The sequence below is a fragment of the Anomaloglossus baeobatrachus genome, chromosome 3 (assembly GCF_048569485.1).
Source record: "Anomaloglossus baeobatrachus isolate aAnoBae1 chromosome 3, aAnoBae1.hap1, whole genome shotgun sequence".
Classification (NCBI taxonomy): Eukaryota; Metazoa; Chordata; class Amphibia; order Anura; family Aromobatidae; genus Anomaloglossus; species Anomaloglossus baeobatrachus.
The window spans coordinates 177,741,173-177,760,455 of NC_134355.1; the positions used below are offsets into that span (position 1 = coordinate 177,741,173).

At 43.2% G+C, this 19,283-nt stretch overlaps 1 protein-coding gene across 1 annotated transcript in view; it reads right to left on the reverse strand.

The window, feature by feature from the left end:
- FNDC1 (fibronectin type III domain containing 1) overlaps positions 1 to 19,283 on the reverse strand; it is a 391,652-nt gene that overhangs the window by 235,328 nt on the left and 137,041 nt on the right. Inside the window, exons 2-3 of the mRNA XM_075338178.1 lie at positions 4,108 to 4,299; positions 1,628 to 1,726 (exon numbers count right to left, since the gene is read on the reverse strand). Of these exons, the coding sequence (XP_075194293.1) occupies positions 1,628 to 1,726; positions 4,108 to 4,299 (291 nt within the window). The remainder of the gene's footprint in view (positions 1 to 1,627; positions 1,727 to 4,107; positions 4,300 to 19,283) is intronic.

Genomic DNA, 19,283 nt, shown 5'->3' on the forward strand with positions numbered 1-19,283 from the left:
ATTGGTCGACAGTTAATATATTGGAGTTACAAAAACATAGAAAGCTTCATACCACACATAAATGGTTTCCCAATACTGTAAGTTTCACAATACTAAGTAAGATCTATTATTGTAGTCCATCAAGTGATGAAGTTGGCAGTTACAACTGACGCTATGCAGTTTCACAACCGCTTGCTTCCCAAAGTCAATTAGCCCCATACTATACCGTATAACAAGGAAGGGTTTTGTATATGCGGTACAAACAAGTCTTGATGAGGAATGAAAACATTTGTAAATACTATAACTGACTTCTGTTTAACTAGATTAATGGGATATTAAGCATTTATGTATCCATATTATATTCTAGGAATTAAAATCAAGGATGAATAAAACCAAAATAATATATTTCGAATGCATACAGTATATCTAAGGTTTGCCTTTAATCTTTGGGTGCAGAGGTCGTAAATAAGAATTTATCTACAGGAATGTCTAAGAATGTATTGCAGGAAAACATCAACCCCCTGCAATGAATCACATCAAGAAAGCCATGTAACAGAATTTAATTACTAGAGCTTGCACTTAATGGTTCCCAGTAACGGAACCACAGCCACAGCAGTTAAGCAACTAATCAAGCAAAGCAAATTAAGTCAATCACACCAACTTAATACAACATAAAGCCACAAAGAAAAAGCTGAACACTTCAATAATACCTTTAAAGGGATTCCACCATCAATGCAAGGTATTACATTGAACTTTTGGACCAATTGAAGGCATCTCTAAAGGCCAAAAGGCGCGGCAAGCTGTCCAAAGGAATCTTGTTCCTGCAAGACAACGCTTCCGCTCCCACTGCACAAGCGACCAAGGCAAAATTGGCAGAGCTGGGCTTCCAGCTGGTTGACCACCGACCATATTCTTCAGATCTAGCTCGCTCCGACTATCATCTGTTTCCAAACTTGAAGGAACATCTCAAGGGTACCAAATTTCACACCATTTCTGATGCCATGAACTACTATGGATCCCTGGTTTAAGGCATAACCAAAATCCTTCTTTTTGCTAGGCTTACAGAACTTACAAAACCGATGTAAGCGGTGTGTTGACATCAGTGGAGAGTATGTGGAATAAATGTAAAGATGCATCATCCTATCTCATGTCTTTCTGGGTAAAGCCAAAGACTTATCAGCAGGCCCTCATATTTATGACATTCACCTTTCTCCCAGGGTTCATGGTCCCAGGGTTTCTCAATGCATGTGCTACAGAGGTGTATGCATTTTTCTATAATCTGAGTAGACACAATTGGCCCCTTCATGCATGTTTTTATATCACATTTTACTTTTTAACATGTTTACCACCTTTTTTGAAATGAATAAACTTTGACATATGTTTGACACATTGAGGACATCAGTTCTTCTGTTTATAAACCATAGAAGTAAAGTAGTATAACATATTTTGTATTTTGTATTAAATACAGCAAGATTAGCTCTAAACATAAACAGACAAAGAAAAGGACATCTTTTCATCACATGGCTATCTGATCTTTTTCTTCTCTAATCCTGCACACTTGTGTCCTACAACTCAGCAGGTTCTGGGTTTCATTCTGCAGCCCTGGTGCCACTGTTTGGCCCATTATCAAAGTAAGCAAGCTTCATACCTGGAATTTTAAGCTTTGTAACAGCTGCCCGATATACTGGCTGGCTTTTTCCTTGGGGATTCATTGATTGAAGGGAGACCACATGTACAGACTCAGATGCTGCAAGGAAAGAATTAAAGATCTTCAGTGGTGTAATTACAGCAGAAATCAGAGTAAAAAGAGGAATTGTGGCTGCAGATCTAACTAGCACAATATTTCCACATAATCGTGGCTACATGTATTCTGTTACTTTCATCTCAGACAATGTTTTATCATTTTCTTTACATGCCTTTATTTAGAGGCAGAGGAATGTTGTTCTTCAAGTAGCCCCCTAGGGCCTCCTACATATATACGGTAGTTTATAATACCATTTTTGTGCCATTCATTAATCCTTTTCTACATGTATTTTTTTAGAAAGAACTATAGGAAAATAAGGGAAAAATAAATTTAGAGCATGCTGTTTGAACAAAATGCGACTGACCCCCCCAAAATGTGTACCCAACATTAGAAAAAATTCTTCCCTAAATAATACATTTTATAATTTACAGTTAATTAAAAGTCAACATCTAGCTGCAAAAAAAGCCAGTAAAACATTACATAAAATAGTGGCTTTCCTTTTTGTTGGTTTATGACAAAAATGTTGGGACCATATTTTAGCTATGAATCGTTAAAAAAAAATCCCCTTCTAGTTTTAAGAGAGTGGGTCACGGTAGTACCCCATGTTGAGTATATTCTCCAGCTCAAAGTGTGCCTCGGATTACCCGTACTAGTCAAGCCAAATGTAACCCCTGAAGAGCTGTGGAGCAAAAGCCTAGCAGGCAGCAAACTGCACCCTTTCAACCTGATGCAACAAAGAATGCTAGCAGAAAAGATATAAGAAACAGTCCAATGAGCATGGGAAGCTGAAGCCTGGTTAAGGCTTTGATTCCACTTTGGTGTTTGCACGTACGAGTGCAATCCGATACATCAGATTTCACTTGCACCAGTGCAAAACTATGGGGCGCAGTGTCCATCTGCGATTGATTTCTCATGCCATGTCGGTATGAGAAATGAATCGCAGAATGGTGCGTTTGGCAGCTCGGCTCACGCACCCCCATACAAATCTATGGGTGCGTGTGAAACATCACACTGCACTCGCATGTCATCCAACTGCAGTGCGATATACACAGACACAGAGGAAAGAGAGAAAGTGTTCCTCCCCTATTCTCCACAGCTGTGATCCGATAGCAAGATTGGATCACAGTCACATGACCCTCAGCTCACACTCGCAGCAGAAGGTCATTAGCATATCGCTTCCGATTCTCTCGCATCGGAAGCTATGGACAAGTAGAACAGAAGCCTACAGAGGATAGTGTGACTTGAATTAAAGACCTTCTTTTCCTTTGAGGGAGGAGAAATGACTAGAGAAAAGACCATGTTGGTGTGTGCTGTGCTCAAGCAATGGAAATTGATGATCAAATGCTATAAAAGAACTGAGAGCTGTGCATAAGACACTGGCAATGAATGAAGGCCTGAAGCAGGTCCTGTGGAACTGTATATATAGTTATGAACTGTCAATTATTATGACCTCAGTGACAGATTGTATTCCTAATGTGCTGAGCCCTTTAAATCTGTATATTGAAATTGCCATACTTATTTACCTGTACTCTTCAGTAAACTTTTTTTTATGTTTCTACATTTAAAATTTGTGTTTTTACCAGCTATCTTTTTTTGCCTCATACACCATACATATTGCCATGGTCTTAAAATCCAATTATGCAATCTAGATCTCATGAGTATGTCGAGCCCTGCTGAGACCTCAGAGGGATTCAGGGATCAGTAGGTCTCAGTGTTTGGTCGATCGCAAATCTGTTTTATAATCTGCTCATCACTTATCCTGAATAGTAGCATAAAGGTGCTGAAGGGGTTAAGGTCTCTCTTCTATCCTGCTGAGATTGAGCTGTTTAATCTCAGCTGCAGCCACACCCTTCGGCTATATAAACTCACTTTTCACTCTCTCTTATCCTGGCTATAGCTCATTCTATAACTGACTATTTTGAAGGAGCGTGATTCTGAAGCAGCTGAGGCGTTGTTACTGTTGCAGCTGAGAAGCTTCCTGCTTGAGTAGCTATGGAGAACTATTTGTTGTCTATTTCCCCAGTTTATCTTACATTCCTCTTGTTGTTTTATTGTAGTGTCGAGACTAGCGTCTCGCTAGCGCTCACACTAGTCAGGATAACTACTGGGCCAGCGATTGCCTAAGCATGTGACGTCGCAAATGGGGAAGGACCCCGTCGAGGGACCTTAGGGAGTGCATATATCAGCCTCAGGTGAATGTTAGGAATTGACCCCACTGCCCTCTCCCTAGTACCAGGGCCTTCTGCTGTATTGTTTCCCTGGTGACCATTTGTGTTGCGTCACTTTGCGGGGGTCCTCTCAATGTACAGTATTTGAATGCCTCTTAAATATGTAAGTTATTCTGGATGGATGCCATATATGCAGGCATTTTGAATGCATCCTACCTCGTTGTTTGTCTTCACTACGAGCAACTGGCCTTAGTGGAGCATAGTTAACCTTTCTTGTGCTTTCCCCTAGATTTGAAGGATGGCTCCGAAATCTGCGAACAATTCTCACTCCTGCTGTTTGAGGAAGGGGTGAACGGTCATCAGAATTGCGAGCTCTCAATCGAAATGTTCTGTTTGGTAACTTCTTTTCTTAAAAACACAAGAGAGACCATATGTTGAAATTGGATAACACAATGTTACATATTTCAGTTTTAGCATTAAGTCTACAATATTAACAGTATTAAACATGACATATTGGCATTCAATCCACAGTTTAAACATGCTTCCCTTCCATTTAGTCCCCAGCTTAAACACTCTTGCAACCTTCTTCTCATTTGTGCCTACATAGCTGCACTTTTGCCATTAATTTTCTTTCAACATTATTAATTCTAATTCCTCCATCGTTATTGGTAAGGCTTCTGGCATTAATAGACATGCACTTTATGTATTTATCTGTATCTATATTACTCCCCTCCTATACAGTAATTGCCCTCCTCCTAGTCCATAGTTTAAACACTCCTCCAACCTTCAAGCCATTTTTATCTCAGTACAGCTGCACCCTCCAAATTGTAGACTCTAGTGTAGAGTCTACAGTCAACAGAGAAGTCATCCCAGTTCTCCATGAACTCAAAACCCCCCTTCCTACTTCAATTCCTGAGCCACTTAATCACCCCTCTATTCTCCCGCTGCCCTATGGCATCATACATAGTACAGGTAATATTTTAGAGAATGCTTCCTTCAAGATCATTCCTTAAGCATACAGCCTAATTCCTTGGAATCATTTTTGAAGGACCTTCCAGCTACCTCTAACTTTGTCACTGGTGCCAATGTGCACCGTAACCACTGGGATCTCTCCAGCCCTTTTAGTAATCTGTCTACCTGATCCATCTGCAATATGTTGAACTGAAGCACCAGGAAGACAACACATTTTTTAACTATTCTGGTCTTTGTGAAAGATTGCCCCACCTCTTCCCCTAATAATGGAATCCCCCAATACTAGCACGTGTCTAGCCTGTCCTGCACTCCATTTCCCCTCTTAATGGAGACGCCACTCCTCTGGCTTTCATAGGACACGTCTTGCTGCCGCAATGCTACTCTTGTACTGACACCCTCTACCTCACCTTTTAACACTAGAAGTCCCAGAAATTTCGAGCTCCCCCCTGAAGTCCCGAAAGAGGGTCAAATGATCCTTAGTCCAAACTGAATAGAACTAACTAGAAACTAAATGGCTAAGCTCAATGGAAAACAACAACCTCCTGTTGTGCAACAGTAATGGCCTTAATTACAGAACAAAAGACAGTGATTATAGGATGTTAGCTAAAATCCTTCAGGTCATTCAAACTGTCTCTGGGTTCCCAAGGTAGAAATGTTAAATGACCCTTCTCTGGGACCTCTAGTGTTAACTGACACCTAGCTAGCTGCCTCATTGTCCTGCTGCTCCATGCTATTGTTTTCTCCTGCATCTACCCCAGCAAACGTCTGCACAATGAGCAACAAAATCCTTTCTATGTTTAAAAAGGATCTGAGTGATACAAGTGCTCATTTAGATCCAGTACCTGGGCATTCAAATGTTTAATTTGCACACATCTCGGACAGCAGTATGCACCCTTAAATGACTGTTCAAGGATTGCATACATGTACACTGGATGGCACTGAGAACATTGGAGCACAGTTTACTAATGGGGATGGCACAAGTCAAAAATATAACAGCTTTTAATAAAGGGCTGGATGATTTCTACAGTACACACAACATTGTGGATTATATATGATTTAGTGACAAAAATGTATAATTGGTGGAGGAAGGTTGAATTAGATGGACCTAGTCTTTTTTCAACCTACTATATGTAACTATTTAACTAACAAGCATATAAAAACTAAATTGACAAAAGTCCCTTCCTTCTATATTCCCTATATTTGAAGTTCATGAAATCACTGAAAACAGTCTGGACAAAATAAGATTCTTGGAAAGCAACAATATGGATCCCACTGTGATCCAAAAATACCATCAATGTTTATCTCACAATAACAAAGAACACCTTTATAATTGCCTGAAATGTTTTGGCATAGTAGTATTGGACAACACACCTTATTATGTCTGGTAGAATGGAAAAAACAATGTATAACCGATTCTGGTTAAACTACCAATGTTGAAGAAACCACTAAAGAAGTCTTAAAAAAGCAATAAATTAGAAAAATACAGCTCAGTAAGGTTATCATTGCTGCTTATTTCAAAGATAAGATCGACCAAACAAGGCAATTTGTTTCTGCTGAATCACCACCACCCCATCATATAACAGACCAATGCCCTTCCCCAATCACTGAAGGAGAGCTTACACATCATCTCTCGAAATCGCACCTCACCACTTGCACACTCCAGCCCATCCCATCTCCTCCCCAACCTCACTACTACGCTTATCCCAGCCTTAACTCTTTTTAACTTATCTTTAATCTCTGGTACCTTCTGCTTTCAAACATGCAACAATCACACCTGCCCTAAAAAAACCTTCCCTGAATCTAACCTCTACTATCAGCTATTGCCCCATATCGCTGCTTGCGTTCGCTTCTAAACTCCTTGGACAGCGCGGCCATTTTGAACTTCGGCTTCTGTTCACACCAATCTGCTGAACCTGCCCTTACCAAAATTACTAATGACTTACAGCCAAAGCTAACAGACACTCCTATATACGCCTCTTTCTAGACCAGTCCTCAGCCTTTGACACCATTGACCACTCTCTTCTACTTCAGGTTCTTTATTTCCTTGGTGTCAGAGACCTTGCCCTCTCCTGGATCTACTCATACCTTTCCAACTACACTTTTACTGTCTCCCACTCCCACACAACCTCTTCATCTCACAATATCTCTGTTGGTGTCCCTTAAGGCTCTGTACTGGGACCCTTACTCCTCTCCATCTATACCTTTGGTCTGAGACAACTCGTAAAGTCCCATGGCTTTCAGTACCACCTATATGCTGATGACACTCATATCTACCTCTCCGGCCTAGATGTCCCCTCTCTGCTGTCCAGAATCCCAGAGTGTATCAACCATATGTTCTTTCTACTCATCTCACTTCCTTAACCCCCTAACGACCGCGGGCCGTAAAATTACGTCCTAGCGGTCATAATGTTACTGCCCGCGGTCTGCAGGCGGCAGCATGCCGCGATCGGCGCACATCTCAACTGATTTTCACAGCTGAGATGTGTGCCTGCTAGGCACAAGCAGAATCGTTATCTGCTCATGCCGTTTAACCCCTTAAGAGGCGCTGTCAATATGTGACAGCGCCATTATAAGCGCGATCGTGGTAAACTTTTACTTACCGCCCAATACCGGAAGTCACGTGACGCGATCACGTGACTTCCGATAGTTGTCATGGTAGCACAGGGTCATGTGATGACTCCTGTACTACACATGAATTGCTTTCACTTTCGCTGTGCCAGCGGCACAGCAAAAGAGAAAGAGAGCGTATCTGCTGTTTACAGCTGTATAGCTGTGATCAGCAGATAGTGCAGAGCGATCGGAATGCTGATCGCAATAGCCCCCTAGGGGAACTAGTAAAATAAAAAAAAAAGTTAAAAAGTTTTAAAAAATTAAAAAAAAACAAAAAACCTAAAAGTTCAAATCACCCCCCATTAACCCCATTGAAAATTGAAGGGTTAAAAAAATAAAAAATATAACACATTTGGTATCGCCACGTTCAGAAACGCCCGATCTATCAAAATATAAAATCAATTAATCTGATCAGTATACGGCGTAGCGGCAAAAAAAATCCAAACGCCAAAACGACGTTTTTTTGTCGCCACAACGTTTGCGCAAAATGCTATAAGAGGCGATCAAAACGTAGCATCTGCGCAAAAATGGTACCGTTAAAAACGTCAGCTCGAGACGCAAAAAATAAGTCACTACTGAGCCATAGATCCCGAAAAATGAGAACGCTACGGGTCACGGAATATGGCGTAAAACGTGCGCCATTTTTTTCGGTCAAACTTCTGATTTTTTTTAACCCCTTATATAAAAGTAAACCTATACATGTTTGGTGTCTACGAACTAGCACTGACTCAAAAATATTTCCAGAATCCGTCCTTTCTGCAACTCCTACAATCTACAAAAATGCTAATGCATCCCCTTATAATCTCCCATCTCGATTACTGCAACATCCTTCTCTGTGGCCTCCCTGCACCTCTCTCACACCACTCCAGTCCACCTTAATTCTGCCACCCAACTGATCCACCTTGCTTCTCGCTACTCCACCACCTCTCCCCTCTGCAAATCCCTTCATTGGCTCTCAAATTCCCTACCGTTTCCAATTGACACTAACACTGACCTACAAAGATGTCCATAATCTATCTCCTCTGTATATCTTTGAACTCAGTCCCGCGATAGTGCCACTGCACATGCGCGAGACTCCCGCAGCACTGCTGAAGATGAGGGCGGCGGCCTCATCTATGTAAATGAACACTGGGAGACGGCAAACAGCGGCAGGAGGGGGATAACAGACGAAATACAGCCCGCCCCTGGGGCCAACAAACCTCATTACCATAAGCAAAAGGTAATATTTTATTAAGTTGTTATTTAGGTCTGAAAGGGGGGCCAGTAGCAAGATGAACCTTTATAGAACGCAGCCCATGAGCTGCAGAAGTGGATTATTTTACTTTAATAGCGAAAATTCTGGTGATAGGTTCCCTTTAATATAATTCAAACTTTCGTTTTTTTGCGCCTGAATGCTATCTGTGTTTTTTTACAGTCAGCACTCGTGTATATGAAATAGTGAATTGGCCGTTCACGTCTGTGAACAATCATTCTGTGCAAAAATGCCTAGACATGTCCGATTCTGGATTAAAATCATCAATTCTAGTCAATGGATCAAATCAGACACCACTCTAATGCCATCTGAGTGCGATTTTTCATGAACTACCAGATATGAAAAGAAAACTTGGACAAAATTTTGATGGTAAAACTTGACACACTTACCAAACTCTGATGAAACTTTGATTAAAAAAACACTGATGAATCTCAATCCAACTTCTCATACAAGAAAATCACTGATGTCTGAATGAATACTTAATCTTAAAATGACCCAAATGCAAAGCCAAATTACACCTGAATAACCAATTAAAATGAAGTTCAGGATTTACTTAGTCAAAGTCCTAATATTAAAAAAAAATTGATCTCCATAAATTATAGAGCAGATTTTATCTACTCAAAACGCAACAATTATGTAACACCTTCCATAAAATACAAAACTCCAACAATTTTATTAAGATCCTTCAAGGATGGAGATTTCACAGAGACAAAACTTTGATCGTGCCTTCATGTGGTCAAGTGAGGAAAATACATCATCTCTCTGTAACTTCAGGTCATAAGACAATGCTCTCAGTTCCAAAATCCTCATGTTAACTGTCTACTCAGCATTTTTTTTAAACCAAGCCGCAAGCTGGATTTTCTGAGTATATTTGCTGCCAACATGAGAAATTAATGTTTTCTTAGCTACCTCAAAAGAAATGAAAATACCACATTTATATTATATATGAAACATTTTCATCCCTCAAACATCTGTAATAAAAATAAGGGCAAAATTAAGTCTCTCCATGTTTATTCTACCAGTTCTTAGCTCTAAGCTACCAACCTCATAGATAGAATATATGAGGATTTGAGAGCAAGCCTTAGCATGTCTCTCAGTCCAGTACAGTCTAAACCTCGAGCTACATTCTTTCACAGGTGGCTGACCCCAGTTGTATGGTTGGCTGGATAGAAAAAAAAAACAAGACCGATTTTCATCTTTTTTTAAGTTGTAGCTCAGGTGAAGAGCTAGAAGATTTATGGGAACAGAATGTTTCCAAAACTTTCTAAAAGACCACCGTCGCATATTTATAATACTTGATGATTATGGAAAAGACTTTTAAAATCCAGGAATTCTCCAGAATAGTTAGGAAAATGAAAAACATATTACTTTTTTTTTTTTTTTAAAGTGCTATACACACATATACAGTTGAAATCAGAAGTTTACATACACTATCTAAAAAGATACATATGCATGTTTTTCTCACTATCTGACATGAAATCACAAAAAATCTTTTCTGCTTTAAGGTAATTAGGATTACCAAAATTATTTATATTTGCCAAATGCCAGAATAATGAGAGAGAATGTTTTACTGTATTTGTATTACTTTCTGCAAAGTCAAAAATTTATATACATTTCATTAGTATTTGGTACCATTGTCTTTAAACTGTATCCCTTGGGTGAAACATTTTGGATATCCTTCCACAAGCTTCTCACAATAGTTGGTAGGAATTTGGGCCCATTCCTCCTGACAGAACCGGTGTAACTGAGCCAGGTATGTAAGTCGCCTTGCTTGCACCTGACTTTTCAGCTTTGGCCATAAATTTTCAATAGGATTGAGATGAGGACTTTGTGATGGCCACTCCAAAACATTTACTTTGTTATCCTTAAGCCACTTTGTAACCAGTTTGACAGTATGTTTTGGGTCATTGTCCATTTGGAAGTTCCATTTCCACCCAAGCTTTAAGTTCCTGTCTGATGTCTTGAGATGTTGCTTCAGTACATAAAATTTTTTCCTCATGATGCCATCTATTTCGTGAAGTGCACCAGTCCCTCCTGCAGCAAAACTATCCCACAACATGATGCTGCCACCCCCATGTTTCACAGTTGGGATGGTATTCTTAGGCTTCAAAGTTTCTCCCTTTTCCCTCCAAATGTAACAATGGTCATTACGGCCAAACAGTTAAATTTTAAATTTCATCAGACCACAAGACGTTTTCAAAATTTAAGGTGTTTGTTCCTGTGTGCAATTGCAAACATTAATCTGGCTTTTTAATGTTTCTTTTGGAGTAATGGCTTCTTCCTGTCAGAGTGGCCTTTCAGTCCATGTTGACACAGTACTTGTTTCACTGTGGACATAATCTTACCAGCTTCCACCAGAATCTTTAGGCTATGTGTCCACGGGAGAATGTAGCTGCGGATTTTTCTACATCAAAATCCGCAGCTTTCCCGCAAAATCCGCACCTTTTCAAAGGTGCGGATTTACCGCGGAATTGCCGCGGATTTGATGCGGATTTTGGTGCGGATTTTTTTTTTTTTTCCCAATTTTAAAGCCAAAATCCGAATGAAAATCCGCAACAATAATTGACATGTTGCAGATTTTTCCGGATCAAAATCCGCACGAAATCCGCTGCGGAAAAATCCGCAGCGTGGGCACAGCATTTCCAAAATGCCATAGAAATGGCTGGGAAGTGCCTGAGCTGCAGATTTTCGGGAAATCCGCGGCTTTTCCACGAGAAATCCGCAGCAAAATCCGCGCATTTTCCGCAGCGTGGGCACATAGCCTTACAAGGTCTTTTGCTTTTGTTCTTGGGTTAATATGCATATGTCTGAGCAAAGCACATTCATGTCTGGTACACAGAACCCATCTCTTTCCTGAAGAAGCAATGTGTTTCAGTTGTACATTAAAATACATCCACAGGTGTGTCTCTAATTAACTTAGATGTTGCAAAAAATCAGAAGCTTCCAAAGACATGACATCATAATATGGGCTGTCCCACATTGCTGAAGACTAAGTGAGTGTGACAATGGCATTATTAGGCCCTACAGCAATCAGATCACATGATCTAGCTCGGCTAATCAGGAAGGTGGTATCATAGGTAGTATAAGATTTAAGAGCCAGGGAATGTCATTTTATGCCTGTACAGTGGAGGTAAAGGAGCTCAGAACACACAGGCTAGGGACAGAAAAAGGCGTAATGCAACTGTGTAGTATTACGTCAGAGCTAATGAAGCAGATTGTAAATGGGAGTGATAGTTTCAGTCTGTGAATATTAATCCAAAGATTCAAGTGATATATGGGGAAATGTTGTAGCTGTAGTCATTCAGTGTGACTGAATTGATCTGTGATATACTGCAGTAGCATCAAATTCATAACTGCACTATATTTGGACACAGTGTAAGCAATGTGGTCAGTATTAAATCCCTGACTGCTAGTTTTAAAATGCAAACCAAGATTTACATTCAAAGCTTGTGTGTTACTGAAAGTGTGATTTCTGTATTTTGAGATATGCCAGCCAAATTTGTAATCATTTCAAGTGTACGTACAGGCCAAATTTATTTTTTAGGCATCTTTATTGCTCTAATAGCAATAGCTACTACACCAGCAAAACTGCTTTGAGATAATTTTTTGGAAGAGATGAACAATCAGCCTTTATACTTGGAGGTAATGGTGCCAGAGGAAATGGACAACACCATTCTAATGCCAAGCTGTGTTGCAGTCCAAAGCGCTATCCACAGCGCGAGTCCATCTCCCGTCCCCGCACCCCCTCCTCTCCCCACTATTCCTGCATTTATGTCTGCGATAGCAGAATAAAGAATTTGTTGCCATTACCCGAGTGAGCTGCCACTTTTTTTCTACTTCTGGACCTTGGAAGATGATGATTCTGTATGGGATAAAACTTGGGAACTAGACAGAGATGACAAGAAGGTGAGGTCATCAGATGAGGAGATTGCTGGCAATGGTGATACATAGCTCTGGCAATGACGTTCAAAAAACCCTCTAGGGCCAAATCATCTTTTTCTGCTGCCAGATTAGATGTAGATGATGCTGCACATGCTGTTGGTGGGGGAGGCTCTACAGTGCTTGAAAGGTCTGGCTGTGGTGGTGAGTGGTATGTATGGTCTTTTCATGTGTAAGAGTTCTTTTTACTTGGATCAGATGGCTTTTTGACACTTTGCAGGTTTTGCAAGAGTAAAATATGCAGTGGCTCTTATAGACTAAGAAGTATAGCTCTCCATCCGCACATGATGTGACATCATCTGCTTATTTGACAAAGTGAAACAGAACAACAATCAGAGCAAGTCTCAAGTTGTCCCCATCCCCTTACTCACTGCATTTACCCTTTTGGCAGCCAAACTTCACCCTTCAGGAGTACCTCATCAGTGTCATGATCACCACCATTGTCATTGTAGTCATCCTCTGCTGCATGTCGTACACCGAGTAAACCTACTCCTCCTTCTCCATTGCAATGGCAAATATCCAGCTCCAATTGTGTGTCAAATTAACAAGTGCATGCTTCCAGTCATCTGCTGGTTTGTCAACTAAACTCACTGTTTGCCAAGGTTCTGACGGTGCAGTTGCTGCCTTACTAGCATGTGGATTTTATTGCCTTTTGAGAAATAATGGCAAATGCCAGCTTTGCTGGAAGATATCAAGCCACCATTATTTTTCACAATCTGCTAGACTTGAAGAACGTAGGACTTGTCCTTGAGATCCAATGTGCATTGCACTCTAGATAGCTGGAGCAGTAATTATGTTCAAGGATAATACATGAGTTTCACAGCTTATTGGGTGAATGTTTTCAGTGCAGTGATGCACCTTCCCAAATGGAACAAGTGAGGAGGCCTCCGCAATGTGGAGCTAGGTCTGTTGATACCGCCAAGCAAATGTGATCTGTCTCCTCCTACATCTCCTTCAGATCCTGCTGAAGTGACATAACCCCATCCACAACAGCCACGAGGAAAATATCATTGATTCTGCAGTCCAAGCATCCTTTTTGAGCTCATGCGAGGCAAAGTGCTACCTAGCAGTTGACAGCTTGACAGCCTGAGGCAAAAAAATCAAAGAGCCGAAGAGTTACTGCTGTGCATGAAATGACAACTCCCATGTTGGCTGGCCCCCTGTAAACTCTAGGTCAAAATTGTCATGAGTGACAATGCTGGGACCATTTTGGCGGCTCCATGAATAGTCAACATACTGAATTTAATAAAGCAACATTTGACAAGTATACATGCTTAAGGAAGGTGGTGGCCAGAAAAGCATCAGCCCATATCAATAGCTCTTATGTGGCAAAGCACCCCTCCTGGCTTTTAAAAAAAAAAAACAGGCTGCCAGAGTGCCAACTGGTTTGCAACAATGCAACCCACTGTCATTCAATGCTGTATATGATGCAGAATTTTTACAAAGAGCGTAATGTGGTGACTGACAAACTGCTTTACTGACCATTCCTAACTGTCTACCTTGTTGCTCCTACAAGATGGTGGTCAAGTTCCTACCGCTGAAGACACCAAATGTGTTCTTAAATATCTATATATATATATATATATATATATATATATATACATATATATATATATATTGTGCAAATATATATATATATATATATTGTGATAACACGCTCCGGGATCGCCTTTGCTGGGTTCAAAGGGCACGTATTCACCTCAGGCAGACAGCCGAATTCAAGGTGTAACTGACGCTTGGTCAGGTTTATTGCAGTGAAGCATAAACAAAAAGAAAAAAAAAACACCAACAAAATAAATCCTTGCCTGTCCGGCACTAACTATACACGGTGTTATCCTAACTACCAACTGGAGGGCTTCTCCCTTCCAGCTAAACCATACAAACATCAGGCACTGCTCCTCACAAGTGTCTCCTACACAGCCAGGCTTACTGTGTTCCCAGATGGAGACCCTCCCCCAACTTCCCAGATTCCTTTTACTTCCGTCCTTCACCTCCCATTAATCCATTAGTAGCCAGGTGATCCTGGCCAGGCTAAGTCACATAGGACCGATACCGGGGTGAGATATACCTGCCCTCATCCACTAAACCCACATGAGTCTCACATATCCCCCCCCTCTGCTCAGACCACTGCAGCTGAGCAACAGCACCCACAAAACAGTGCACACGAGACAGGGCATCAGCATTCCCCATCCGCACCCCCGGGCGGTGCTCCACTGTAAAACGGTAGGCCTGAAGTGCAAGGAACCACCGGGTCACTCGGCCATTCCGTTCCTTATTCAAGTGCATCCACTTGAGAGGGGCATGGTCAGTGATCAGCCGGAACTTCCTTCCTATCAAGTAATATTTAAGGGACTCTAGAGCCCACTTAATGGCTAAGCATTCTTTTTCCACTATGGCATAGTTGCGTTCATGCTTATTAAGTTTCCGACTAAGATAAAGGACCGGATGTTCCTCTCCGTCCTTCAGTTGTGACAATACAGCCCCTATACCGGCATCAGAAGCGTCCGTTTGGACCACGAACTCGCTGCGGAAGTCAGGAGTCATTAGCACAGGTTGAGAGCAAAGAGCTAGTTTTAAGTTATGGAAGGCTTCTTCGGCTGCCGTGGTCCATTTGATCATGACAGAGTCTTTCCCTTTGGTAAGGTCCGTCAGGGGAACAGCGGTAGCCGCGAAATTGGGAATGAACCGTCGGTAGTAGCCAGCTATTCCCAAAAACGCTCTCACCTGCTTCTTGTTGACTGGTTGCGGCCATTTCTGAATGGCTTGTATCTTGTCAATCTGGGGTTTAACAATTCCCCTCCCAATTACGTATCCCAAATACCGGGCTTCTTCCAGCCCGATATGACATTTCTTGGGGTTTGCTGTTAGACCCGCCTCCCGCAGGTCCTCAATCACAGCCTCTAGTTTCTGGAGGTGCGTCTCCCAGTCCAGGCTGTAAATGACTATGTCATCCAAATACGCAGAAGCATACTGCCTATGGGGCCTCAGGACTCGGTCCATCAACCTTTGAAAGGTTGCCGGTGCCCCGTGTAGTCCAAACGGCATATACACATACTGGTATAAACCTTCCGGTGTAGAAAACGCGGTTTTCTCTTTAGCGGCCTCTGTTAGCGGGATCTGCCAATAGCCCTTCGTTAAGTCTAGGGTCGTGATATACCGGGCTTTTCCAAGCCGATCTATTAATTCATCGACCCGTGGCATAGGGTATGCATCAAATTTGGAGACCGCATTTAATCTCCTGAAGTCATTGCAGAATCTAATGGAGCCGTCTGGTTTCGGTATTAACACAATCGGACTCGACCAGGCGCTATGCGATTCCTCGATTACACCTAACTCCAACATGGTCTTCACTTCTCGGGAGACAGCTTCCCGCCGAGCCTCCGGTATTCGGTAGGGCTTTACCTGAACTGTTACCCCAGGCTCTGTTATGATGTCATGTTTAATGAGAGTGGTCTGCCCGGGCTTTTCCGAGAAAAACTCGTGATTGTTGATTACAAACTGCTTGACGTCGGTCTTTTGCCGCTCCGACAGAGTCTCCGCCGTCCCGACATCCGGTATGGTCTGCTTGCAGACCGGAAGGGCCAGACCTGCTGACAGAGCGGGACGGTCCTTCCAGGGTTTTATCAGATTCACGTGATAAATCTGTTCAGGCTTCCTTTTACCAGCCTGGTACACTTTGTAGTTTACCTCACCCACCCGTTCCTTAATTTCAAAGGGGCCTTGCCACTTTGCCAGAAATTTGCTTTCTGCCGTGGGGACCAGGATCAACACCCTATCTCCGGGTGCAAAAGTACGGATCTTGGCCCCCCTATCATAAATCCTTTTCTGTGCTCCTTGAGCCTGTATCATATGCTCTTTAACGATGGGCATCACCGCCGCAATACGGTCCTGCATTTGGGTTACATGGTCTATTACGCTTTTGAACGGGGTGACCTGTCCCTCCCAGGTTTCTTTAGCGACATCTAACAGTCCACGGGGACGTCGGGCGTACAGAAGCTCGAAAGGAGAGAACCCGGTGGAAGACTGGGGCACCTCCCGGATGGCAAAAAGCAAATACGGGAGTAAGTAGTCCCAGTTCTTCCCGTCCTTGTCTATCGCCTTACGGAGCATCTGTTTCAAAGTTTTGTTAAACCGTTCGACCAGTCCGTCCGTTTGAGGGTGATACACGGAGGTGCGTAACTGTGCTATTTGTAACAGCCTGCAGAGTTCTTTCATTACTTTAGACATAAAGGGGGTTCCTTGGTCTGTGAGTATTTGTTTTGGGACACCAACCCGACTAAACACATGGACCAGCTCCTTGGCAATGGTCTTGGTGGCCGTGTTACGCAAAGGGATGGCCTCGGGGTAACGAGTGGCATAATCCAAGATGACAAGGATGTGCTGGTGTCCTCGTGCAGACTTGGGGAGGGGTCCAACTAAATCCATCCCAATTCTCTCAAATGGGATCTCGATGATAGGCAGAGGTACTAAGGGGCTACAGAAACGGGGCCTAGGCGCAGAGATTTGGCAGTCAGGACAAGACTCGCAATAGGTGCGAATATCGTGATGCATGCCGGGCCAAACAAAACAGTGTAATATCCTTTCGGTAGTTTTCTGGACCCCCAGGTGTCCCCCCATCATGTGTCCGTGTGCCAGGTCCAGCACTCTCCGCCTGTAGGCTCTCGGCACAACCAATCGTTGTACTGTGTCATCCCCCTTCTTCTCTATCTGATAGAGAAAGTCATTCTCCAGTGCCATGTAGGGGTAAGACAGCCTACCTGCATCCACCTGCACCCCGTTTATCATTTTAACATTTTTTATAGCCTGAGAAAGGGTAGGATCTCTCATTTGCTCACTTTGGAAGTCATCTTTCTGGACTTCCAAATTCAGCCAAGAGGAAGGGGGACAGCCACCCGTGTCCGCCTCTGCCCCGGGTTCATCGGAATCACCCGCCAGAACTGAAAAGGGGAACTGGGGGTTGTTTTCAGCGGATTCCTCCTCTGAACCCTCTTGTGGGGCATCCTCTAGTGGCTCCGGGCCCACACAAGGTGTGGGAGAAGGATCATCCGTGCGGCTACCCTGGGGTACTAATTGGTTCTCCCACAACTGCCAGAAGTGGGGAAAATCCCTGCCCAAAATGATATGCAATAGTGCTGGTACTAGTCCCACCTTATGATGCACAGACCCATAGGGCGTAGTAATGCAGGAGACCGTTGTGAGGTACGAGCAGGTGTCTCCATGCACACATGTCACAGAAAATTTATCTGACGGTCCCATCGGGACTGCCACCAGACTGGCCTTTACCAGAGTCACCACACTTCCCGAGTCTAATAGTGCAACAACAGTATTGCCATCAATGGACACTTCACACAGGTGTTTTTTCATATCGCCTTGACATGCAGCAACACACACTACCCGTGCAACCATAGCCCTGCGTTTTTCAAAGTCCGTGACATCACACTGCATCGGTTCTGCAGTTACTGGACAGTTTGCAGCAATGTGGCCCGCCTCCTGGCAGCGGAAACACCTCACGGGCCCCTTGCTAAGACCATAGTTTGGCACCTTAGCCCTCACAGGGCCAGCAGTCCTGTTTTCCTCCTCCACTGCCTTAGGATATTTTCCTCCTCCCCATGACCCTGGAACAGTCTTACCAGATCCTCGTCGAGAAGGGGAAGAGCGAGGATGTGTAGCATCGTCCATAAGTCCTTCTGCCAAGGAATAACGCTCCACTAGATCCACTAGCTGATCCGCTGTCGTGGGGTTTCCATGGCTTACCCACCTCTTCAGAGATGGCGGTAGAGCTCTTAGGTATTTATCAAGAACGATTCTTTGTACCATCTCTGGCGCCGTCAGAACCTCGGGCTGTAGCCATTTCTTGGTCAAGTGAATGAGGTCAAACATCTGTGACCGCGGTGGTTTATCGGGCTGATAAGTCCATTGATGAACTCTCTGTGCTCGCACGGCCGTCGTCACTCCCAGCCGGGCAAGGATCTCGGCTTTTAGTTTATCAAAGTCATGCGCTGCTTCAGGCTCAAGATCAAAGTAGGCTTTTTGTGCCTCACCTGCCAGAAACGGTGCAAGCAAGTCGGCCCATCGCTCCTTTGGCCACTTTTCCCGCTCCGCCGTCCGTTCAAACGTGGTCAGGTAAGCTTCAACATCGTCCTCTGTGGTTAATTTCTGCCAGCACCGACTCACATGAATCACCCTCTGGTCAGCCTCCGCATTACTCTCCGGTACGGTCGCCAGACGCTGCGCCACCTGCTGCAAAAGTTGGCGGTCTTTAACCGTCGATTCCACCAGTTCCTTCAACTGTGCCGACATCAAGCGATTTGCCTCTTGCTGCACAGCTGCGGATTGTACCAGCGCTTTCACCACGTCATCCATTATGATGCGCTGTAACGTGCTGCCCGCGTTCTCCACCACAATGTGATAACACGCTCCGGGATCGCCTTTGGCTGGGTTCAAAGGGCACGTATTCACCTCAGGCAGACAGCCGAATTCAAGGTGTAACTGACGCTTGGTCAGGTTTATTGCAGTGAAGCATAAACAAAAAGAAAAAAAAAACACCAACAAAATAAATCCTTGCCTGTCCGGCACTAACTATACACGGTGTTATCCTAACTACCAACTGGAGGGCTTC